This window comes from Prunus mume, linkage group LG2 (genome assembly GCF_029339155.1).
Source record: "Prunus mume cultivar Tortuosa linkage group LG2, ASM2933915v1, whole genome shotgun sequence".
Classification (NCBI taxonomy): Eukaryota; Viridiplantae; Streptophyta; class Magnoliopsida; order Rosales; family Rosaceae; genus Prunus; species Prunus mume.
The window spans coordinates 34,146,014-34,170,785 of record NC_142699.1 but is presented as its reverse complement, the minus strand read 5'-3'; the positions used below and the strand labels follow the sequence as shown (position 1 = coordinate 34,170,785).

General features: G+C 37.7%; 3 protein-coding genes and 2 pseudogenes across 5 annotated transcripts; all 5 read left to right on the top strand.

The window, feature by feature from the left end:
* The first annotated feature begins 1,362 nt into the window (after nt 1–1,362).
* On the top strand, nt 1,363–3,619 carry LOC103323289 (uncharacterized; annotated as a pseudogene). Its single transcript, XR_016124786.1, has 4 exons — nt 1,363–1,797; nt 2,000–2,138; nt 2,422–2,555; nt 2,649–3,619. The product of XR_016124786.1 is annotated as an uncharacterized LOC103323289 (transcript).
* Nucleotides 3,620–6,861: 3,242 nt separating this feature from the next.
* LOC103323253 (ATP-citrate synthase alpha chain protein 2) lies at nt 6,862–10,197 on the top strand. Its single transcript, XM_008225241.3, has 11 exons — nt 6,862–7,467; nt 7,584–7,745; nt 7,866–7,946; nt 8,337–8,388; nt 8,525–8,639; nt 8,743–8,824; nt 8,942–9,037; nt 9,216–9,317; nt 9,450–9,566; nt 9,662–9,778; nt 9,889–10,197. The coding sequence occupies exons 1-11, from the start codon at nt 7,192–7,194 to the stop codon at nt 9,958–9,960; spliced, it is 1,272 nt and encodes a 423-aa protein (XP_008223463.1). The 5' UTR covers nt 6,862–7,191; the 3' UTR covers nt 9,961–10,197.
* A 985-nt stretch (nt 10,198–11,182) lies between these two features.
* On the top strand, nt 11,183–18,921 carry LOC103323255 (protein serine/threonine kinase). Its single transcript, XM_008225242.2, has 16 exons — nt 11,183–11,555; nt 11,665–11,756; nt 11,946–14,099; nt 14,246–14,573; nt 14,653–14,868; nt 15,013–15,085; nt 15,171–15,376; nt 15,454–15,516; nt 15,715–15,920; nt 16,039–16,150; nt 16,331–16,849; nt 17,093–17,403; nt 17,503–17,743; nt 17,817–17,890; nt 18,123–18,258; nt 18,482–18,921. Exons 1-16 carry the CDS (start codon nt 11,430–11,432, stop codon nt 18,629–18,631), a joined length of 5,007 nt encoding a protein of 1,668 aa, XP_008223464.2. The 5' UTR covers nt 11,183–11,429; the 3' UTR covers nt 18,632–18,921.
* Nucleotides 18,922–19,550: 629 nt separating this feature from the next.
* On the top strand, nt 19,551–20,907 carry LOC103323256 (proteasome assembly chaperone). Its single transcript, XM_008225243.2, has 5 exons — nt 19,551–19,841; nt 20,078–20,146; nt 20,238–20,313; nt 20,410–20,474; nt 20,639–20,907. Exons 1-5 carry the CDS (start codon nt 19,638–19,640, stop codon nt 20,717–20,719), a joined length of 495 nt encoding a protein of 164 aa, XP_008223465.1. The 5' UTR covers nt 19,551–19,637; the 3' UTR covers nt 20,720–20,907.
* A 402-nt stretch (nt 20,908–21,309) lies between these two features.
* On the top strand, nt 21,310–24,093 carry LOC107880359 (uncharacterized; annotated as a pseudogene). The gene is made up of 5 exons (XR_016123624.1): nt 21,310–22,597; nt 22,715–22,884; nt 23,009–23,297; nt 23,390–23,547; nt 23,702–24,093. The product of XR_016123624.1 is annotated as an uncharacterized LOC107880359 (transcript).
* Nucleotides 24,094–24,772: the final 679 nt, after the last annotated feature.

Below are 24,772 nucleotides of genomic sequence, written 5' to 3'. Positions count from 1 at the left end.
AACTATGTCATTGCCTATGTAGATGGTGCAAGATACTTGGTAAGGGAAGCCTTTCACCTTGAAATCACAGGTTGAATCTGCTGAATTCTCACGAACAAGAAAAACCTCCAACTCGGCTCTGGTGTACTTTTCGTCCTCTTCACTCTGAACACCAAGTCCTTCTCCCCAGCATCACCACCCTTATATCCTTCCCAACATCCCTTCTACAACTCCCCAAAAATAAAAAAAAAACTTAAAAACCCAGCAGCCACCTTCCCCCTCCCCATTCCATTTCTTCAGAAAAGAAGAAAATGAAAAATTGAAAAGGGAAGACACCCAACTGCTACAAAGGGAGCAGAAGACAAGATCTTTTTTAGATCCATCCTTGCTCATCTCTCTCTCCAACCCTCCATAACCACAACCGCCACTCCACATTCCAGCCTACCAAAGAAGCTGCGCCACCAACCTACTGCCCCACAAACCAATTGAAGAAGCCAAAATCTTTTTCAGATCCACTTTCTTCATATTGATGTTCATTTTTATATTTGTTAGATTGGTTGAATGGATCTCGCAGGGTAGCTGTGGTTGGGTTGAGGTTTCGATGGAGGGTGGGCGACTGGATCTCCCAGGGCAGGGGTAAGTGTTTGTGTACTATTGAAAATTGAATAAAAAAATATGTGCATTAAACATTAAAAAAAATGTATATACATGTTGAATACGAGTATAGCGGCACGGCTATACTATTTCTTTTAAAGTAATTAAACAACCGTGAATAGCCGTGCGGCTATACTATTTATTTTAAAGAAACGAGAAAAACGAGTATCTATTTCTTTAAAATAATTTTAAAAGCAAGCCGTGCGGCTATACTGTTTCTTCAAAAAATTAAAACGAAGAGTATAGCCGTGCGGCTATGCTATTTAATAAAACAAAATTAAGAAAAAAGATCCTCCTAGTTGTATTTGTTTATACTTTATACATGTTAATTTGGCATAGCCGCGCGGCTATAAGACTAAAATACGTACGTGTTTTATTCGGCAAATTACAAGTTAAAAGTTCGGCCACTATATAAAATTGTAATATAATATACTTAATTTTTTTTCCTCGTATATATCATTTGTATTCAATCATATGTGAAATTTTTTTTTGTATAATTTGTGAAGTTTTTGTGCATTATTTAAAAATTTATAAAAAAAAAATTTGTGTATTAAACATAACAAATATGTATGTATATATTCAATGCGAGTATAGCCGCACGCCTATACTATTTCTTTTGAAACCGAGTATAGCGGCGCGGCCATACTATTTCTTTAAAAGAAATTCAAGAAAATTTATTTTCCATTTTCCTGCACATATGTAATCTTCGATTCTTGTCGTTGCAGTCTCACAAAATGTACATACACAAAAGGGAACCAGAATGAAATTTGCATGCTCTTGTTACAAAATCGAACCAAACGAATATTATACCCTATTTCCAGGAAACAAGTTTTGAACTCTGATTACCAAACTGCTCTGTGTGGACATCGTCACCCCCATTATCCTCGTCATTGTAGAGGCAACATAAGTACCACCGCAAGATCCTGACCGTAGAAAACGGAATACGAGGCGTAGAAATCAAACAGTGAAATACGGGTTAATATATCCAACGGTCGAGTTGGATTGACAGCATTTTAATAAGATACGCCTGAAAAGAGAGATGCAAGAAGCAGAAATCCCAGAAGCCCTAATAGCGGAGGAGGAAGCAGTAGAAGAAGGACGATTCTTCGCATGCTATCTGTTGAGCTCTCGCAGCCCCCGCTACAAAGGCCACACCTATATTGGGTACCTTCCATCTTCCCCTAATTCTTTTTTTACTTTTTTCAAATTCCCAATCTGTTGAGAATAATAAGATCAATCTTGATTTGAACATTTTCGATCTGAACTTCTTTAAAGTTTGAAACTTTCTTGTAGAGCTTGGAGTAATAAGAGAGCCCACTTGAACTCCGTGCCTTTGTTTGTGCTTATTTGGGTGATTCTGATACAGATTCACAGTGAACCCACGGCGTCGTTTAAGACAGCACAATGGTGAAATAGCGCAAGGTGCTTGGAGAACGAAGCGGAAGCGTCCATGGGAGATGGTGTTGTGCATCTATGGTTTCCCAATTAACGCTTCTGCTCTCCAGGTCTCTTCATTTCTTTCTTTTGTTCTCTTTACAATTAACTTGTCTATGGATTGCTCTGTATGATCTGTTTGTGTCTTTAATTTGATTGATTGGGACAAATTTCTTGAGAATTATATTCTGATAATTATGTGTCATTTGAGGATATTTCCTGCTTGATTGGGACCCGTCTTGAGTAAGCACCATTTGACTAATTGGGATTGAAGGTTTTTTATTATTATTTTAGGATTGATATTAATTGGAAATTTGGGACCTTCTTTCTAATGTTCCCTTTGGAACTTTGCAGTTTGAATGGGCCTGGCAGCACCCAACTGTATCGAAGGCGGTTAGGCAGGCTGCTGCAAGCTTTAAATCACTGGGAGGGCTTGTCCGTAAGATCAAACTTGCATACACCATGCTCACTCTCCCTCCTTGGCAGAGGTATCATCTTATTATCTTCCTTGTGAATGGATGAATATACATAAGCTTTTGCTGTTATTGATGGAAAGTGATATTGTTTCTATGTATCATCAGCTTGAACATCACTGTAAACTTCTTTTCAACCCAGTACACCAAACATTCTGCTGGTTGTCCACCCCTTCCGGAGCAGATGAAGGTCAAAGTCTGCTCCATGGATGAGCTTCCTTCCTGTACTAAACTATCTGATGACCTTTTGGAAAATGAAGATGAGTGGCGTCATGAAAGGGAATGTGATGAAGATATGAATTCCAGTACACTACCCGAAGAAACATTATTGGACTTCAGGACTCATAATTCAGCAGCTGATCAGCAGAGTGATAGTGGCATTAGAATGAATGAAATATATGGATGCAGTAAAGAATTAGGAGAAGATGAGTGGTATAATGGAAAAGAATGTGATGAAGCTATGAAAGATGGTACATGACAGGAAGAAACATTATCAGATCTTATAATTCCAAGGTCAGCAGATGATCAGCAGGATGATACTGGCAAGATAATTAATGAAGCATATGGATGCAGTGAAGTAGTAGGAGAGGATTGCACAGAGCAATTTGGTTTTATGGCATCGCCAGTGAGAACGCCATCTTCAAGTGTCACTACCTCATTTGACACAGAAGTAACTAAAGATATAGGTTTGTGCGGATTTTCTGATGACATGAGTGTTCATTTGGGCCGACCTGCAAGGGAACAATCGACAGCTATAGTTGCAGACGATGATCAGTCTCCCAGCAGAAGCTATCTCCGACCTTGTGGAGCTGAGGTAATAGATTTGACAACCCTAGCTCCCCTATGAATTTACTGGTTCTCCCAATTTCATCCAACTGTAGAATAAAATGTTGTACTTGTGTACTACAAATAATCAAACAGGTGTACATATATCTTTGATGATTTTATGGTTTGGTCGAATAATTTAGAGAAATTTATTGTCATATTTGCCAGATGGCTCATTGTAATCACAATATATAGTAATAGCCTTCTGGTTAAAGTCTTACAGTTTGAATGAAATAAAAGATCTTTTTTACTCACTTCACTTGCTACATTTTGTTCTGTTATTGTATATCACATATCATCTGCTCTATGAATTAAGAGACTGGAAGTGTTTCTAAGTTAATTAGAGCAATTTTAAGTTACAACTAGCTAGCAATATTTGGTAAAATTAACAAATTAAGAGTAAAGTTACTAGACAAATAGAATCAGTTCATTGATAACTCAAAAAGGTACACAATTAAAGAAACTAAAGCCGATCAAAATCGTGGTACAAATATATTCATCAATACTCAGTTCTCTGCACACATTGAAAATTAGAGAGCTACAGCCATCACTTGTAGAATTAATTCCTTATACACCAACCAGGAGCTGATCTAATGTCGCTTGGGACCAGTTAGACAATTGGCTACTTTGGGTTTCACCAATCGGATCAACATCATGAGAGACCACATTCTCAAAGTTACTTGGGCTCCAAGCTTCACCGAGTAGTTGTTCCATGTTGGCCGTCGTATTTTCCTCATTCTCAAAGTTACTTGGGCTCCAATCTTCACCAAGTAGTTGTTCCATGTCGGCCATCGTATTTTCCTCATTCTCAAAGTTAATTTGGGTTTCACCAATCGGATCAACATCATAAGAGACTGCATCCTCAAAATTACTTGGGCTCCAAGCTTCACCAAGTAGTTGTTCCATGTCGGCCATCGTATTTTCCTCAAAGATTGTCAGATCAATCGGATCAAAGCCCACAAGATCACCACCAATTGGACTGGAAGAGCAGCCTTGTTGAGACGATGATTCTGTTGATCCCATTTGATCATCTTTTTCATCTTTTTGTTTGTGGTCATCTTCTTTTCTTCTTTATCTTGTGATCCACGCTTTAGATTTGTTGCCTTGATCCCGACCCTATCGTTCTTCCTCATCCGGCAAATGACAAAATCAAAATCGTAACTACGTTGATTGTAGTCATTCTTGGGACCATCGAAAAGACTATATTCATCTAGTAGCCACCCTGTGTGATCCTCGGAACCTTTATTCTCATAGCGAAACTTTCTCTTTCGGCCAATGGGGTTCGGGTTGGGATTTCCAGAGACCTTTTCATGAACCAATTTGGAGGATTCAGTTTCGCTCCAAGTACCCCCGTTGCCAATCCTTCGATCCATCCGCTTGGGGGTTAACTTCTTGAGCTTGGAGATGAAGTACAAGTCTGTATCAACGAGTTGCGGCCCTCCGTATTTTTTCCAAATCTCCGAAGGCTCTGTGTTGTTGCCGAAGAGATTGCTGGCATGGAAGAAATTGTTGTATAGCGACATGAAGGGCTTGCTCTCTACCAAAAACGGGTAGAGAAAGGAACCCACAATCTCTTCATCGGAGGGCCTGAAACGAAAACCGAACGGCACAAGAGACTCTTCCATTGCTTGATGCTGCTGATAATGAAAGAACACAAGAAAAGAGAGAGTAGAAGAGAATTCAAGTTTCAAGTGAAGTTTTTGTCTGAATTTCTGTGAGTGTTGTTGCGAACAAAGAGCATCTCAGTCACTGCTATTTATAAGTTTCCTTGGCGAGCATCTCACTCACGGAATCAATGTGGTAATGAAACAACTAGAGCCTGTCAACTTTTAACTTTGAGCATCTCACCTCACTGAATCTGGAAAATCCTTTTATTTTATTTTATTTTTAATTTGAGAGAAATTCGGAGAGTCGGTTGTGGTAATTAAGGAAGTAGTACCTGTGAACTTTTAACTTTGAGATCCAACGGCCCAGATAATAGTACCGTTGACATCCAACGGCTTATTGTGGGAGAGTTAATATTGGAGAGATCGTGTCCGAATAGTTAGTACTTAGTGGAAGAGAGAGAAAGATCAATTCCATCTTCATTTTATTTATTTTTTGGTTTTTTGATTTTTGTGTGCTGCTGCTTCAATTTTTGTTATTGCAACATTTTTATTTAACGTTGCATTTTTAAGGGAAATAAAATTGTGTTTGCAGAATTTTGTTTTTATTATTATTATTTTAATTTGTTCAGAAAAATAAATCACAAAGGTATGAGTAAAAATTAACTCCAAAAAAATCACAACAAAAAGTTAAGAGTTAAATAATTTTTAATAAAATTGTATACTCAAATTTAAAACTATTTCATGAGGTAGGATAATTTGATTTGAGATCATTTTAAATGCTTGAGATTTCATATTCTCGTACTGTTTGCCAATAAATTAATAGAATTGAGCTCTCATATTTCAGCGTCATTACATTTATCTAATGTCATAATTATCTAATGTTTCTTCATTATTATTTCAAAACTCCTTCCTTGACGTCAAACTTCTGATTTTTTTCTTGATAAGTTTAAGAACATGAGCAACTAATCTTGTTAGTATATGTGGGTTAGACCATTTAGATCAGGCAGTGTGCTTGCCCCTTTCACCAGAGTTGAATTCTCTCTTTTGTATTTTAGAGTAGTTTAGATTTGTGTAAAAAATTAATATTTTAAAAGAAATTCACCAAATGTATTCATTACTAATGTCTATGTTATAACCCTTATTAAATTAGTTGAATCTTGATGTATTAATAATAGTAATAGAAAAAGAGAATTGTTATTTTTTTGAGTACATAGTCTAAACTCACATACACAACTAAGATGTCATGGAAATTCACCAAATTTATTCATTAATCATATCTCTTCTTCAAAAAATCTATTCATTAATTTTCCATGCCTTGGCCAAAAATAAGGAAAAATAAATTTTTTTATTTTAAAAAAGGACCCAAGTATAGCCGTGCGGCTATACTGATGAGATATATTATATTTAAATAGTATAGTCGCAAAAAATAATGCAAATTGAAAATCATTAAGGCATTTAATTGAAGACCAACAAAATCAATGATCACGATACTTAAAGAAAGTACTTAAATTTCAATAAGTTAATTGAGTGGTGAAATGATATCGAATTTTAGTGATTTTATGTAGAGTTGATCTTGAATAAATATCTATAAAATATATTGTTTGGATTAGTGAAATACAACGCGGAGTGAGCCCTATAAAAGTCTTCAAATAAGGTTCAATTCAAATAATTTGGATCATTCATAAATTAGTATAATAAATTTAAAAACTCTATATGTATATGTTAAAAGATATGATTTGAGAAAACACTTATCACTTTCAAATCAAAGACATCTAAATAAAATATAACTTTTAAAACACTTTTTAAATGTCCCTAGTAATAACTGATTTACCATTAGAAAAACAAGGGTGCTCAAAGTGTTTAAGATTGTTGTTGAAATTGATAAAGAAATTTTTGTTGAAGTTGTTGGAAGGATTTAGAAACTTACAAAATATGACGTTATCTGCCTTGAAGCACCCGCCACGCTCCTAATGCAGCCAACCACCGCGCCTATCCACTCCCCTGGCACGTCGAAAGCGTGAGCTATTGCCGCGCGTGTGCCTTCACCATCTAATCCAAATATAGTACACTCATCAGCCGCACCTGCCAACTGCACTTTCTCTTTCCTTCGCAAATCGACTTGTATATCAACACCCACCGCACCGGACCAGACCAGACCAGACCCAGAACTCGATCAGACCCGACCCGAATTCTTTGGCCACGGTGATCCGACTACCCAAATGGCTCGGAAGAAGATCAGAGAATACGACTCCAAGAGGCTGCTCAAACAACACTTGAAACGAGTCGCCGGAATCGACCTCCAGATCAACTCAGCTCAGGTGACCGAGTCCACGGACATCGCTGAGTTGGTGAACACGGAGACATGGCTGTCGTCGACGAGGCTCGTGGTGAAGCCCGATATGTTGTTCGGGAAGCGCGGGAAGAGTGGCCTTGTTGCTCTCAATTTGGATATGGCTCAGGTCGCCGAGTTTGTGAAGCAGCGTCTTGGCAAAGAGGTAATTGCCATCCGATTTTTTACTTTCTGATTTTGATCGTTTGTTGCGAACCCAATTGTTCAAGATTGAATTTTTGGATGTTTTGTTTAATGGGTTTTGTGTGAATTTGGAAAAAGGTTGAGATGGGAGGCTGTAAGGCTCCTATAACGACGTTTATAGTGGAGCCATTTATGCCTCATGATCAAGAATTTTACCTTTCGATTGTTTCTGAAAGGCTTGGATCGACATTGAGCTTTTCGGAGTGTGGAGGAATTGAAATTGAAGAGAACTGGGACAAGGTATTGCAAATTTGTGTTTTTTCATTTTGGTTTCTTTGAGTGTTGGAATTAGGATGGTGTTTTCTGCGTGGTTTTGCGTCCTAATTGCTGTATGTATGTTTGTTTTGAATACATTTATAGGTTAAGACTATATTTCTTCCGACCGAGAAGTCTTTGACAAATGAGGCTTGCGCTCCACTGATTGCCACTCTTCCATTGGAGGTTTGCTTTTCATACTCTTCTTTCTCATGTATATTCTTGTTAAGCTTGAAGTTATGTTGCTGCAAATGCGTTAGCATGTAGTAAAGATGAGCATATAGCTTAAGAATGTGGACTGTTTGAGTATGAAGACCAAACCAAACCACTGTACTATTTCAAATTGAACTTCTTGACTGGCTACAGCAGCATTAACATATAGTTGTAGATTGAAGTCTGTTAGCATAAAGAGCATGAGTTTAGCATAAAGAGCATGAGTTTCGTAGGTATATTTCTTGTGTATTGCCCTTTAATCATGTTACCATGTTTCTATTTGATATCAGCATTTTATTTCTCTTTGACAAACTGTTTTGTCGGTATTGGGACTTCTGTCTTATCTATTCTGGTGTGTTACAGGTCAGAGACAAAATTGGGGATTTCATAAAGGGCGTCTTCACTGTATTTCAGGGTATGCAATGTCTAAAGATAGATAACTTATGTTTTTACTACAGTGTAAGACCGTGATTAGCTTGATCTCATATATATGATAGTTATGTACGTTCTCTTGTTGCTGAGGTTATTTGAATTCTTGATTTCGTTTGCAGATTTGGATTTTAGCTTCCTGGAAATGAACCCGTTTACCTTGGTTAACGGTGAACCTTATCCATTGGATATGAGGGGGGAGCTAGATGACACTGCTGCTTTCAAGAACTTCAATAAGTAAGCTTCTGTTAAAGATTTTGCAATCTTTGTATTCTACTGTTTCTAATTACTGAATTTTGGTTTGAATTTCCTTCTTACAAATCTGTGTAATGCTGTTCAGATGGGGTAACGTGGAGTTTCCACTGCCTTTTGGTAGAGTTTTAAGTCCTACAGAAACATTTATTCATTCTTTGGATGAAAAGGTAAAACCCTAACCATTCATTGGATAAAAGAAATTTACCATCCATTTCAGTTTAATATAAGGATTCATGGTATTTTTTAAGAGTGGCTTGTGCTAAAGTTTCGTATATGTATTGCAGACGAGTGCATCCTTAAAATTCACCGTGTTGAACCCAAAAGGACGCATCTGGACCATGGTAGCTGGAGGTGGTGCAAGTGTTATATATGCTGATACTGTGAGTAGCCAGATGCAGTTTCACCATATGTCTTTACTCTCCCTGTAGCAGCCGGTTCAAATTTTGGTCTCAGTGCCTGCTTTACAAATCATACTCATGGCTGTTTCTTTGAACGTTGGGAACCCTTGTAGATGTTTGGTGGTATATCCTAATATTTTGGTATCTTTGTGGGAATTAGGTTGGAGATTTGGGTTATGCTTCAGAACTCGGAAATTATGCAGAGTACAGTGGAGCTCCAAATGAGGAAGAGGTGTTGCAATATGCGAGAGTTGTGATTGATGTAAGAACCTCTTTTCATGAAATCTCTCTCTCTCTCTCTCTCTCTCTCTCTCTCTCTCTCACACACACACACACAAACAAACACGCAGGCACTCATTTACTTCTCCTGACTACTTGAGTTCTAATATTGCAGTGTGCAACTGCTGATCCAGATGGTCAGAAAAGAGCTCTTATTATTGGAGGTGGTATAGCAAATTTCACAGATGTTGCTGCTACATTTAATGGAATCATTAGAGCCCTCAGAGAGAAGGTACCGCCACGTTCCGACATTCATATATCAGAGATTGGCTTTGTTGGTTTCATCTTGTTTTGTATGCTCAAATTATATCTTTTGTGACATGAAAGGAATCCAAGCTAAAAGCAGCAAGAATGCATATCTTCGTGAGAAGGGGCGGTCCAAATTATCAAACTGGTTTGGCAAAGATGCGTGCGTTGGGAGAGGAACTTGGAGTTCCTCTTGAGGTATGCAATGGAATTCTGGTTTTGTCATATGATACCAGTCTAACAAGCCTAATTTTCAATGAGCAGCTTGACTAAATGAATGTTTTTGGCTTGTTCTATTCGCAATGCAGGTTTATGGACCCGAGGCAACAATGACTGGAATTTGCAAGCAAGCAATTGAGTGCATCATGGGTGAAGAATAAGAAAGAATTTCTTATTTTCGGCTCTTTGTTTGAGTTTTGGAGGTTCAGAGTGTGTATTATGATTTGGCAAAAAAAAAAAAGGTGTGTATTGTGAGTTTGTCTTTGGAAGATGAGACCACAGCTGAAATAATTTAAAATTTCCGATCTTTCTAGTTTTGTGAGTCTCTGACTGAAACATTCCGTGTGTTTTAAGTGTTCATGTTCTTGTTTAGAAATCAATGGTTGCTCTCCCTCCTACCCTTCCTTTTTCTCCACCTTTTTTAAGTTTAAAGAAACAAAAAGTAATAATAAAATGAGAAAATTATGGAAATCAAGAAATGAGGATGTGAGCCATTTTCTTTAGGTTTATTTTTTATTTTTATTCAATTAGAAATATGTAACTAATTCTTAACTTAATTGCTTATTGGAGAATTCCCTATTACGTTGAATTTAATGTGTTCAAGGTTACGACTTGCCTAATTCTCATTCTACTGGCTCGTCATCTTTTGATGTTCAGTCAATTACTAGACTGATGTATTGAGTAATTCGTTAAGTGCAAAGGGAACCTTTTTTCTTTTATCAAAAGGGTAAGAGAAATTGAAGGACTTTCCAAAACAATAAAAATACAATATATTTACTAAATAGCAATTGGTTTAGTGACACTTCTAACTTCAATCTTAGAAGAGGTAGAAGTTTCAAGTTCGAATCCTGTATTTTGAACTAGAATGCAACATATTTTTTGGTCGATCGAAAGAATGAAACATTATTTAGTAACGTACAATATATTTTCTTTTGTGAGTAAATTACTCAAATGGTCCCCAAATTAATATATAATTTACATTTTAGTCCATCAACTAAATTATTCGTTCAAATGGTCCATCAACTTTATATTATTCGCTCCAGTGGTCCTAATGTCTAATTTTATATTAGATTTAACTAAATTTTAGGGTAAATAATGACCAATTTGCCCTTCATATTTAACTAAAATATTGACAGAATATAATAGTAGGACCAATGGAGCGAATAATATAGAGTTGATGGACCATTTGAACGAATAATTTAATTGAAGGACCAAAATATAAATCGAGTATAAGTTTGAGGACCATTTGAGTAATTTACCCATCTTTTGTTGCATACTTTAAAAAATAAAAATAAAAATAAAAACACAACTTTATTCCGTAAGATGGGTAGGAAGGTAAATACAACTTCGTGTTCGTACATAAGTGAATTAACGAAAAAAAGAAAAAAGAAAAAAGAAAACGAAAAAACAGAAGTGACGAGGCGTTGAAGTGTTTTGGGGGGTGGGTTTGTTTTTCCAGTTATTAACCCAGTAGCGCGCACCTATCGATCAAGGAGCTGAAGCGAAGTAGGTAACTGGTAAGAGAGACACCAAAAGCTCCAAAGAAAGAAAGAAAGAAAGAAAGAAATGAAGAAGAAAATTGAAGAAATTTCCAAGTAGAAGAAGAACCGAAGAAGGAAGAAGCCTGAACATGGCGCACGAAATGTGCTTCGACTGCCTCCACCGTCGGATTCAATCCGACTTCTCCGAAAAGCTCGTTTTGGTCTACGCGCTCTCCGATTCCGCTTTCCCTTTCGGCTCCACTGCCGTCGTTCAGGTCCAACTCCAACCCCCCCCCCCCCTCTCTCTCTCTCTCTCTCTCATCTCTCTGCATTTTTTTCTGTTTGTATAAATAAGCTCAATGCTCAAGCAGTTGGTTTTTGCAGTTGTGTAATTCAAGTGGGGAAACTGCTTCAGCTCCTCAGTTTTTGCTAAGCTATCTGCCCAGTCATGAACAAGATTGCTTGACCAAATATGTGTAAGATCAATCAATTTCACTTTTTTTTTTCTTCTTCTTCTAATTGTGATATAATTACTAATATTGCAACGATACTCTAGCACATTGGTGATGTATAAAACGAATCGAAATTAGCCTGTGGGTTTGTTTATTGTTAAGATGATCAAGGAGAATGAGAAACTATCTGGGTTTTTGCCTTTTTCTTTTCAGTAATGAATATATAGGTGATAATGCTGAAGGCTGCAGTGATAGTGTGATTGCTAATACGATCACTTCCTCTGAAGTGACTCGAGATGAAGAGGAAGTTAGTTCTGATGTTAACAATGACCAAAAACCAAAGTTGGATTCTTTATTGAACATGTCTCCGTGTTTATCAAATGGTGGCACAAAAACATTTCTACAGAGTTCTACCTGTAACCATTCCAGTAGGTTTTCTTGCTCGAGGGTGATCAGCGGGTTGGCACCGATTACTCACGTTGGCATTTGTTCAGACTCCATTTTCGAAGAGCTTGCTTCGGAATTTTTGTCCAGGTCTCTGGAAGATCACATTTTGAACTCACTTAGTCTCTTGATTGAAGGGAAAGCTTCAGGAAGAGACAGTGTAAATTTTCTTAACTTACTTGGGGTACCGTCTTTTGATGAGAATCAGTTCCCTGGCTCACTGAGGCATCCAAATATTGCTCCCGTACTTGGGATGGTTAAGGCATCCAATTATATTGATGTAGTTCTTCCCAAAACTCCACATACCTTGGAAAACATTCTCCATTATAGTCCCGATGCCTTAAAGTCTGATTGGCATATAAGGTTTCTAATATACCAGTTACTCTCGGCTCTAGCGTATATTCATGGTTTAGGGGTTTCCCATGGCAACATATGCCCATCCAGTGTGATGCTTACCGAATCATGCTGGTCTTGGCTGTGTATTTGTGATAAGCCCGGGGTAGGATTTAATCCAAGTTCTAGAGGTAATAGATGCACAACTATTATTCCTGAAAAGGTAGGTTGCTCTATAGCTGGTTGTCCTTCTCAAGGTCTTTATGCTGATTTGAAGCTTTCCCCATCTATTGACTGGCATCGTGACTTCAATCAATGGTGGAGGGGGGAGATTAGTAATTTTGAGTATCTGCTCATCTTGAATAGATTAGCTGGGCGAAGGTGGGGTGACCACACATTTCATACAGTGATGCCATGGGTGATAGATTTTAGCATGAAGCCTGATGAGAATTCAGATGCAGGGTGGCGGGATCTAAACAAGAGTAAATGGAGGTTGGCAAAAGGTGATGAACAGTTGGACTTCACCTATTCAACATCAGAGTTCCCACATCATGTATCTGATGAATGTCTTTCTGAATTGGCTGTCTGCAGTTATAAAGCAAGGAGGTTACCTTTGAGTGTCCTACGTATGGCTGTTCGCTCAGTCTATGAACCTAATGAATATCCTTCTACCATGCAAAGACTCTATCAATGGACCCCTGATGAGTGCATTCCAGAGTTTTACTGCGATCCCCAAATTTTTCATTCACTTCATGCTGGTATGACTGACTTGGCTGTACCTTCATGGGCATGTGGTCCTGAGGAATTCATTAAATTGCATCGTGATGCTTTAGAAAGCGATCGGGTTTCACGCCAACTCCATCATTGGATTGATATCACCTTTGGTTACAAGATGGTAGGTCAGGCAGCCGTTGCTGCAAAGAATGTAATGCTTCCTTCATCAGAGCCCATGATGCCAAGGTCAACGGGACGCCGTCAGCTTTTTACTCAACCTCACCCTATGCGTCGAGGTGCAATACCGAAACCATGTGATAGCACCAACGGGTCATCTTTGTATCAAGGGAAAATAAATGAATTAAGTAGTGACAGTTCTGTCCTGTTTGAAACTGCTTACTTGCAAGAATTAGAAGATGCATCTGCCTTTTGTGAACATGCTATGCATTTGAGTGCCCTCTATGGCTACCATCTAGACTCTGTGAAGGACATTGCTCCTGTAGAAGAGTCATCGGGCGAGCATGTTAAGAAAAGTGTAACTCTATCTGACACTAAGAAAAACCAGTGGTTGCGACATATTGATACAAATTATCTTCTTGAGCATGTTGAGGTGTTGGATGAAGGTTCCAGTGGATATCAAGAGCTATTGCTTTGGAGACAGAAATCATCATGTTCAAAGATGTTTTCTGAAGAAATTGCAAGGGACGTATTTTCTGTTGGTTGTCTCTTAGCAGAACTTCATTTGAGGAAGCCACTTTTTGATCCAACCTCATTGGCCGTGTACTTGGACAGTGGTTTATTACCTGGACTGATGCATGAACTTCCTCCTCACACCAGATTACTTGTCGAAGCCTGCATTCAAAAGGATTGCATGAGGTATTAGTTATTCTCATTTTTAATTTCGATACTATATGTTATTCCAGGTTGTGAATACAATGAGGTATTATAGGGCTATGCATTTTCCCTTGCCCTCTCTCACTCTCTCACTCACTCTCTCTCTCTCTGTGGGTAACAAAAATTAGGAGACCATCGGCTAAGTGTCTTTTGGAATCACCTTATTTTCCTACCACAGTCAAGGCTTCCTACTTGTTTCTTGCCCCCCTCCAGCTTCTGGCTAAAGGTGGATCTTGCCTTCATTATGCTGCGAATTTTGCAAAGCAAGGAGTCCTGAAGGCAATGGGAACATTTGCTGCTGAAATGTGTGCTCCTTATTGCTTATCGCTTGTGGTGACTCCTTTATCAGATACTGAAGCCGAATGGGCCTATACATTGCTGAAAGAATTTATCAAAAGTTTAACACCTAAAGCAGTGAAACGAATAGTCTTGCCTGCCATCCAGAGGATTTTACAGGCTAGTTTTGAGCTTTATTTTTTCATTTTTATGTGGAACTTTCTTTTGAACCTCTTTCTTATAGAGGTCTGTGTTTCAGACTACAGGCTATTCACACCTAAAGGTTTCTATTCTACAAGACTCTTTTGTTCATGAGATCTGGAATCAAACTGGCAAACAAGCATATCTAGAAACTGTACATCCTCTTGTGATTCTGAACTTGCATGCTGCTGCTCATAAGAGTTCAGCAGCTGCCGCTTCCGTGCTGCTGATTGGCTCAAGTGAAGAGCTTGGTATACCTATTACCACTCATCAGGTTAAACCGACCCCAAAACTCTTGCTTTTGTGACTTAATAAAATAAAAATTATGCATATCTGTCTTAGACAAAGACATTCAAACACTCATAAAAGTGTAATTTTTTCACTGGGATTATCATGCTAACTATCATTCTTGCCCCAGACAATCTTGCCTCTGATTCAATGCTTTGGGAAAGGTCTCAGTAGTGATGGAATTGACGTGCTGGTTCGAATTGGTATTCTTGTTCAATGAATTGTGAAATAATATTTCCTTGAATTGGCATGTTCTTCTTGTAAGCGTTTTATGTTTTCAATTTCCAGGTGGTCTATTGGGAGAGAGCTTCATCGTCAGACAGATGCTACCATTGCTAAAACATGTATTTCATTCCTGCATTGACATTTCACATATGAATAAACCTGAGCCTGTCCACAGCTGGAGTGCTTTCGCTCTTATTGATTGTTTAATGACAATAGATGGCCTAGTTGCATTCTTGCCAAGGGAGGTGGTTGCAAAGGAGCTAATTGAAGTATGGGATTTGATTCTTATTAATTTAATTTGAAAACTGAGTGTTCTTGGAAATAATAGAATGATTATATTTTGCAGGATAAAAGTTGCCTGCATGTTCTGGTTCTAATGCAGACAAGTTTAGAATATAGAGTGCTTCAGGTGATGTTCCTGCATGCACATACACTTATTTTAAAAGTTCAATGAGTGTACCCCAGATGCAGAGGCTGCATTTTTCTATATCCTACCTGTGTCATACCTTCTACCTCCATCCTACCCCCAAAGTTCCCATTCAAGCATCTCACATACTAGCCAGTGTGTCGTAATTTCCCATAATGCTATAATGCCTCTCTTGTCCAGGTTGCTGCTACAACCCTAATGGCATTTTGTCAGCGGATAGGACCGGATTTGACAGCATTGCATGTTTTGCCACAACTTAAAGAGCTATTTGATGAGCTTGCTTTCTCACCAAAAACTGCCAATGCTTCTACTTCCTTTGGCAGAAGGTTGAAGGGTTCAAAGCCAAAAATTGATGGGGCTCTGATTGAAAGTCGTATGGACCTTGTGTAAGTGCTTTTCTCAGTTCATTTAATCTGCTTAATTACTAGATTACACTGGAATATAATTTTTGCACATGTTCAATTCCTCCTCAAATATGTGTTGAATTTGCTAGGCTGTTGGCAGGTTGCTTCTGTATCCTTCTTTTGCATCCCTTCTTGGCATAGAGAAGCTTCGCCAGTGTTGTGCAACATGGTTATTACTTGAGCAATATCTCCTACAGTATCATAACTGGAAGGTACACTATCATTTTGCTTTTAACCATTTCATTAATATGAGGGTTTTTCTGTCATGTGTACTCCCTCCCTCCCTCTCAACATACATAAATACACACACATAGACACAGATAAGATATATGGACAACCAACACAATACCCACACCTTTTGCACTTCATATTCTGAACCTGTCTTGATTCAGTGGGAACACACAGGAGAATTGTCTCGAAATGGTTCAGACACTATACTCAGTAAAAGAAATGCATTCAGAAAGGGCTCAACTTCTGAATACAGTCCTGCTAAGCTGTTGCTCAATGGGGTTGGATGGTCAATTCCGCAATCACAAGGGTCTAGAAGTGCCAAAAACTTGATGCCTCAAAAACGGTTCTTTGAAATGCATCAGAGTCCAGCTGAAATGCATGCAGCAACATCAAATTTTAAATTTGAGCCCTGGTTTTGGTTCCCTAGTCCAGCTGCTAGCTGGGACGGGCCTGATTTTCTTGGGCGTGCTGGGGGTGTGAAAGATGAACATCCATGGAAGATCAGAGCATCTGTCATATACTCAGTCCGTGCGCATCCTGGGGCCTTACGGTATTTAGCCGTCTGTCCAGATGAATGTACGGTTTTTACTGCAGGGATTGGTGCAGGGTTCAAGGGAACTGTTCAGAAATGGGAGCTGACTAGAATTAATTGTGTATCAGGATACTATGGCCATGAGGAGGTTTGTTTATCCTATTCCGCTTTACTTTTTCTCTTTTTGTTTTCTTTTTTGCCTTTTTCTGTTGAAACTATTCTCATGCGCTTAAATTGAAACCTTCCATACTATATGATTCCTCGTAATCACATTGATAATTCTCTCTTGCCATGGAACTATGGTCATGCACATATTTCAGATCCGAGTTTGGTTCTGCTTTCGGATACTTATGGTCATGCACATGTCTCTAACTGCTTTTGTGGCTCTTAGGTTGTGAACGATATTTGTGTCTTGTCGTCTAGTGGAAGAGTTGCGTCTTGTGATGGGACAATACATGTTTGGAATAGCCGAACTGGGAAATTAATTTCAGTATATTCTGAACCATCTGTGGATTCTGCACATAGTGCAAGCCCTCCATCTTCTTCCTCCAGGGTCAATGTGGACCAGGTCAATATGCTCAGTTCCAATACACTGTCTGGTGGAATATTGACTGGCGCATTTGATGGTAGCTTGTACACTTGTATGCATCAGACAGAATTTGGTGAAAAGCTTGTAGTTGGCACTGGAAATGGTTCTCTCAGGTAAATACATAGTGTTGCACAGATATCCCATTACAAGCTGATATAGACCAGGAAACGTTTCGTGCAGTTTCAGGTTTTAATGTTTTCTCAATCTTACAGGTTCATTGATGTTGTCCGATTACAAAAGCTTCACCTTTGGAGGGGGGATTCTACGGAGTCTGGTTATCCTTCCCTTGTTTCTACCATATGCTCCTGTGGGTCTGACAAAATGCAACCAGATGGAGCTTCTTCACCATCTTGGATTGCAGCTGGATTGAGTTCTGGTCATTGTAGGTTATTTGATGCAAGGAGTGGCAATGTTATTGCCTCTTGGAAGGCTCATGATGGATACGTGACAAAGGTATTTCAAAAAAGTTTGAGAAAAGCCTCACTTTAGTTTAATTTCAATTCTAATTTACCATTTACTCATGTAGTTGGCTGCACCAGAGGACCATTTACTTGTGTCAAGCTCTCTTGACAGGACTTTAAGAATTTGGGACTTGAGAAGGTAATTTCAGACATTATTTAATGGTAACTTTGAAATAATTTGGATGGAGCAATCTCCCTGGGTTTCCCTGTGTTTACTTATATGTTATGTGAGTTTTAGGCATTCATGAGGATCGGAGCCCAAATTGTGTTGCATTAAATTGATCCAGTACTTTTTCTTTTATCTATTTTCTAGCATCATGGAAATGATATTGCACTATCAAGCTCTCATTAAACTTTAACTCCTTATGCAGGAATTGGCCTTCTCAGCCCACAATTCTTAAGGGTCATACGGATGGCGTATCTTCGTTTTCTGTGTGGGGCCAAGATGTTATTTCAATTGCCAGAAATAAAATTGGACTTTCTTCTTTATCCAAATCTGGTGATGAGGTAAACAACACTGCACTTTATCACCATTTCTTGTTAAGTAAAGTTTCACTAAAACACCCTGCACCCATTTATAAACACACCCAAAAAGTTGACTTTAGGGTTGATTTTGGGTGTGTTTCTATGTTTAAATAGTACTTGGGTTTTTTTATAAATACATGTCTAGGATTGGGTTTATTTATAAATTTGTATATCTAATTTGCATGACATGAAAACCATTTGGCAGGATGGGCAGCAGGCTGTTACATGCCAAAAACTATACATGGCTGATCATGGAGCAAGAAACTTTTCAGTTTTGTCAAGCATAAGTATTTTACCCTTCTCAAGATTGTTTCTTGTGGGTACAGAAGATGGCTATCTGAGAATATGTTGCTGATCACTATTGCCCAACTTTGCCAAGGAAGGCAATTTAATTGTATTTCAAACTATGCTGTATATTTTGTATCCATTGTTTTGGTTTTAATTTATATTTCCCCTTTTTAAGTTTGTATCCTGAGGTTTGAGTGAAGAAAGAAAGGGGTGCGGGGGGGTTGCTTAAGCTACTCATTGTAATCCATTGATTGTAGTTAGAAGTAATTCTTTTTGTATAATTGTTTGTAAACTGTTTTTCTTAGACAGCAAAAAGAAAAAATAATGTATAATATGGAAGTTATGCTCTTTTGCACACCCTCCATTTTCGCCTCTTGTTTTGTTTTTTCTTTTTTGGTTCTTTAAAGAAAAGAGAAGAAAATAAATTGCTTTTTGGGCCCGGAAATACTTCCCTAAAAGCCCAAAGGCTACAGAAAAGACAGAGATTGCCAAGAGGCCAAATAAACTCCAAACAAGCAACAGAGGGAGGCCCAGGAAAACACCAAAAAAGCAAGAATTCTATAGTGGGGCCTACTTAGATGAGACATTCTTTCTTAATCGTTAGATTAAATTTGTTAGTCATTGGATCAAATTGGTTAGTCTGATCTAACGGTTAAGAGATAAAATCTCACAAATGGGCCATATATAAAGCTCTTACTATAGAATAACTCCACCAAAAAAGAGAAGTGACCTTACCTAAAGACCATATATAAGATCCTTAGAATTCTTGTATAAAGTATAAACAACCAACGGGGTCTAGTCCAATTAAAAAATCTTAACTTACATACTTGAGGTCTCATATTCGAAGCCATGACACTTAATTTGTGTGTGTATGAGAGAAACTCAGATTTAAACCCCCTCTCTTTCCTTAGTTTAGACTATAGCTTGTCCTAACAAAAAAATATAAACAAAACAACTGCACCTGCTATAAAAAATAAAAAATAAAAAAAGCAAGAAAAAGAAGAGGGGGACCAAAACCCTTGAGAGATTGACCCCGCTCATTTCTCCAATTCACAGTCTCACTCTGCTCGTGTATGCAAATAATGGCTCGAGAAGATTTAGACCTCGGTGCTCTAAACCATGCTCTGAGCTCTGCTCAAATTTCGAAAGACAAAGAACCGGCTGCTCCCAGCTACTACAGCAACGAAGACGATGCTGGTGGCCTGCAGATCACGTGCTTCACTGAAGTCGTCAACGATACTACTTTCCACTTCCAAATCATGCGCCTTCCCAAGCAGGTTATCTTCCTTACCCTCCTCCCTCTTTCAATTCAATTTTTGTTGTTGAAGTTTTTGGCCATTTTGATGTTGAATTGAACTGTCCAAGTCGAAATTAAGCAAGAAAATTCGTTAAATTTATAATCTTTTTGGCTTAGAAAAATCTAGGCGGATTATTTGCATACATGGTCAATTAATTTTGACAAGTTTGAACAAATTCTGAATTGGGTAATAATTTCTCTTTGTTTTGAGTGTAGATATATGCATGGATTGGCTGCAACTCTGCAAAATTGGGACATTTGTATGCAGCAGCACCCATGAGACCTGTAAGTTGATAATTTAGCGTTTGTTTCCTCTTCAATTGATCTCTCTTTACATTGGTGATTTCTGACTTCTTTGTATCCATGACTTACACAGAACAGTACAGTGGGTGTTACATCCATACTTGGTGGGGCTTCTGATAATACAGGGTCGAGCATTGCTCGAAGATTAGGTAAATTATCGATCTATGTTTAGATAAGTTTAAGTTTATCATTGTGTTTTCTTTTTGTTTCCGGTTCCATGGTCTGACATGCCGGGGTTCTTGCAGTTTTAAAGACGGGACTGAATATAATTCTGGCTTGCAACATTCCTAAGAATAGCCCCATGATTGAGGTCTGTGCTCAATCTTAAACACCTACAGAAACACACGTGAACTTGAGACTATGTGATCTGTGTTTCTTTATCATTTGCATATATGCAGGACAGGGTTGTTCATTTAAAACCTTTTGTTGAGTTATTTTCATTGAATAATTTGCTCCCCCTTTTTGGTATTTCAGGCAGATGCTGAAAAGTTGTTGGTTCAGAAGCTAATCAGTCTTGGGTACACAAGGCCAAAGGCAGAAGGATTGTCTTCATAGTTGAGGTTTTTCTGAACCTGCTGTTTATCAGGAATGCATACTAGGCTGATTATAGTCGTCAAGCTAACACTTTTTCCGCCATGTTGTGCTTAAACAAGTATCAATTATGTGGGGGGTCTGAGACAGTTGATCAAGATTGTGTTCTGATTGCAAAGTGCTGAATCAATTGAAATATGATTTTTGATGTTTGGCAGGAGTGTAATGACGAGCATAGTTTTGTAGCATTTGGTGATTGGTTCTGTTTCTTTTAGATTTTTGCCTATGATTGCAAAGTATTTAAGAAAGCAACCCAAACTTGTGAGTTTCAAGCATAGTTTTGCAGTACAGTGATTTGGGGATCGTTTGGAGTGATTTTGGATGGGCCAATAATCACTTCTATGTAGAATAACTTTTAAGTGGTTTAAAGTGATCTTATAGAGAAGCAAATGGAAGGGAGGTGCTTCACCCCATAATTGCTTAAAATCACTGTATTATTGTAACCCATATGAAATTATTTTGCTTTGCTGCTTTGGTTATCCCCCACTCCGTCACTCTTGTTGGAGCTTGCTTGGTGTTTTTAAGTTTTTTCTCACTCAAAATTCTCAGTTAGTCAATTCCATATGCATCATAAAATAAACACCTTTTGTTTCTTTTAAATTATATTTCTAATATAAACTATAAATACCAAAACCCTAAACACAGAATGATTTACCCTAGACCCGAAATGAACATTGTGACCACTCTCTGTAAGGATTCTATTAAGCCTAAAATTCAATGTAAATAGGCCGCTCTAATTTTACCAAAATTTCATTTATTTTCTAAAGTTGCACTTAAAAGATGAACTTTGAAGTGCAAAATGTTGGTTGTTGAAGGAGGATATTCCAAAGATGAACTTATTTCGTATAATTTGTTAGTAAAACTTAACATGTTCATGTTCTCAAAATTTAACGTGCCCGCAATTCACAACAGTATATTGTGTTATAAACGCAAACTCATATAATAAAAAATGTAATATAATATAAATAAAACATCTTGACATACCTTAAAAAAATTATATCTAATAATAACACATCAAATAACAAAACCCCACTCCGCGAGTTTGAATCCCTCTCCCTTAGAAGAAAAATAACAAAACCCCAAGTTTGAATCCCTCTCCCTTAGAAGAAAAATAACAAAACCCCATAACATGTCACCAAATCATTTACATCCAAAAAATAAAAATATATAGACAAAAGATTTTTCAAAAAGAAAAGAAAAACAAATTGATATGTATCTCTATACAACAACCCGATAAGGCTCTAGCTTAGTAAAAGAGTCTTTCTTGGATATGGGAAAAGATCTTATACTCTCCTAAAAGTAGGCCACTTTCCATGCCTTCCTTTCTTTCTAATCGCTCAAACCTTTTCCTTCACTGACTTAAGAGACTGATCTGGAGGAATTGGTTAGCCTAATTAATCAGATTTTCTATCAATTAATCTTCTGCGTCAGCAAGTTTGGTGGTCAAATTGAACTGCCATGGCTACTCTTAATCTTAAGTTTGAGCCAGATGCTGCAGGTACGTAAGACAAACGAGTATATGGGAGCTGGGGGTGCCAAGGCAGCATCAGACCTACAGGAATGACAGAGCATGCATGCGTGTATATACATATATATATATATATATACACACACCACGCATTGTATTTCAATGATCCGAACTGTCTAGTTTTTAGATGTTCCTCTAGTGTTGTTGCCATTAATTAATTAATGTTTAATTACTGCATTGCAGGGGTTTCAACACCATTTTCAAATTCACCGCCAACTCATTACATCCTAAAAGTAGAGTCCTTTTCGTCTTTAGAGAGGCATTCAGCGGGTAGATTATGAGTCAGGGCAGTTCGATGCTGGAGGATACAAATGGTAAATTGTTTTCTCATCTACTACTTAATTAGATATACCTTTGTGATTTGATTTCATTAATTTTCAGCATATATATGAATAATATTATTATTATTTTTTCATGTTTGGTCACTGCAGGAAACTGGTGGTGTACCCAAATGGATACAAGCAGAAGAATGTGGATGACCACATCTCTGTCTACCTAGAAATGGCTGGAGCAGATTCACTTCAGACTGGTTGGGAAGTATTTGTTGATTTTAGATTGTTTTTACTTGATCAGAATAAGGGAATCTACTTGGTTCTTCAAGGTATGCATACATGATACATCTTCTATCTGTTTGAAAAGAATTCTCAATGCATCCATTCAGCAGATATAGACCAGTTCTTGTGTTGCTTTGCTCATGATGTTTTCATTTTTTTTCCGCTTATCAGATGCTAATCTAAACAAGATGTGCTTACACGGGGCGATGTTTGAAGTGGGTTTCGATAGAGTTATCCCTCTGAATGCATTTACTGATTCTTCCAACGGCTATCTGATTAATGATACTTGTGTGTTTGGAGCCGAGGTCTTTGTTTGTAAAGAAAGAAGAGCTGGCAAAGCAGAACGCCTGTACATGATCAACAGTGCTATGTACAAGCATCCTTGGAAGGTTTATATACCTTTAAAGTTCAGACCTGAACTCTTGGAATCAAAGCCATTCTTTGCTGGAGGACAGACATGGTAGGTATCGTTGATCATATTAAGCTTTGTTATTAACTTATTGTTTAATTACTTCTGGTTTTAATGCAATTTTATTTGTTGGTGGTTTGCAGGAAGATACGTCTCTATCCCAAGGGATATGACAAAGGAAAGGATACTCATGTTTCTGTTTACTTAAAATTGGCTAATCCAGAACTTGCCTCCAAAATACTTACAGAGTTTACTCTGCGCATCGTTGATCAATTCAATGGCAAGCATTTTTTTTGTAAAGGTAAGCATGTGGTCTAACCTAATGCTATATAATATATATTGCTATGAGGGGTTCTTCTCTGTAATTTTTGCTTCTTTTACTTCCCTCCTTTCAATTTATTTCTGAAACCCTAATTAGCCCTTTTGTTTTTGTTTTAATTTTTGTGTTCTTGCAGGTTGTGAATGGTTCTGTGCCTTGAGACCCTCTTTCGGTTTCTCTAGGTTGATTGCATTTGACATTTTGAAACAGTTAGACAAGGGTTTTTTGGTGAAGAGCAATTGCTTAGTGGAGGCAGAGGTCACCGTCCATGGAATTTTTACAGCATTGTAGTCGGCTAAAGCTTGTCCTAACAGCCACTTGCTGTTGCTGTCAAACAGAAACGTTTCTCCAATTCAATATTGGCAACACAACAACAGGATATAATGATCCTTATTTGAAGTTGTTTTCTGGTGCTTCTTTAAACAACACACTTTGGTGTTAGTTTCTATTTGCAAATTAGAATTTTATCATTTGTATGTCTACATTTTAAGCTTTGCTAAGCAAGTCGGAAGGAGAGTCTATACTTCACTGCTCTGCATGTGGTTTGGTTTTTTTCTCCTTGTTTTTTTTTTTTCGGTTTTATATAAGTTTTGGTGAAACTCCAAATACCAAAACAAGATGAATAGTCGTAAACCCAAAAAAACTTTGCAGCCACTCTCTATGAGGATTCTTTGGGGATGGGGCATTCGAACGCATGACCTCATGCGTATGAATAATTGTTCTTAACCACTTGAGCTATAATAACCTAAATTGTTTCTAATAGGCCCTCATGCGTACGAATAATTGTTCTTAACCACTTGAGTAATAACCTAAATTGTTTCTAATAGGCCGCTCTAACTTTACTAGAATGAATGAAAGAATAAAATAATTTCATTTATTTGCTAAAGTTTTTCCTCAAACAGAAAAAATAAAATAAATATTTTGAGTCTTAAACTATACAAATGCCGCTGATCCATGCAGTTAATTTGCATTGATTGTTAAAAAATTCTTGTAAGATATTGCACTTTAAAGAATGAACTTTGAGCAGACATGACCTTAGCCGAGTGTGTTAGAGTGGATGTACTTCCTACTTTGTATCCGAGTTCGAATTCTCATCCGCGTAGTTTAGATTAGTTTAAAGTAGATTTTCGCTTATAAATATAAAAAAAGAATAAAATTTGAAGTGCACCTACGTAATCTGAAAATGTTCATTGTTGCAAGAGGATGC

Excerpts from the sequence above, each read along its gene's own strand:
- LOC103323253 (XM_008225241.3), top strand. The coding sequence starts at position 7,192 with ATGGCTCGGAAGAAGATCAGAGAATACGACTCCAAGAGGCTGCTCAAA. Across the intron at positions 8,640-8,742 it reads GCTTTCAAGAACTTCAATAA|ATGGGGTAACGTGGAGTTTC; the intron begins GTAAGCTTCTGT and ends AATGCTGTTCAG. Across the intron at positions 8,825-8,941 it reads TTCATTCTTTGGATGAAAAG|ACGAGTGCATCCTTAAAATT; the intron begins GTAAAACCCTAA and ends TATGTATTGCAG.
- LOC103323255 (XM_008225242.2), top strand. The coding sequence starts at position 11,430 with ATGGCGCACGAAATGTGCTTCGACTGCCTCCACCGTCGGATTCAATCC. Across the intron at positions 15,921-16,038 it reads GAAAGTCGTATGGACCTTGT|GTTGCTTCTGTATCCTTCTT; the intron begins GTAAGTGCTTTT and ends GGCTGTTGGCAG. Across the intron at positions 17,891-18,122 it reads AGAATTTGGGACTTGAGAAG|GAATTGGCCTTCTCAGCCCA; the intron begins GTAATTTCAGAC and ends CTCCTTATGCAG.
- LOC103323256 (XM_008225243.2), top strand. The coding sequence starts at position 19,638 with ATGCAAATAATGGCTCGAGAAGATTTAGACCTCGGTGCTCTAAACCAT. Across the intron at positions 20,314-20,409 it reads GAGCATTGCTCGAAGATTAG|TTTTAAAGACGGGACTGAAT; the intron begins GTAAATTATCGA and ends GGGTTCTTGCAG. Across the intron at positions 20,475-20,638 it reads AGAATAGCCCCATGATTGAG|GCAGATGCTGAAAAGTTGTT; the intron begins GTCTGTGCTCAA and ends TTGGTATTTCAG.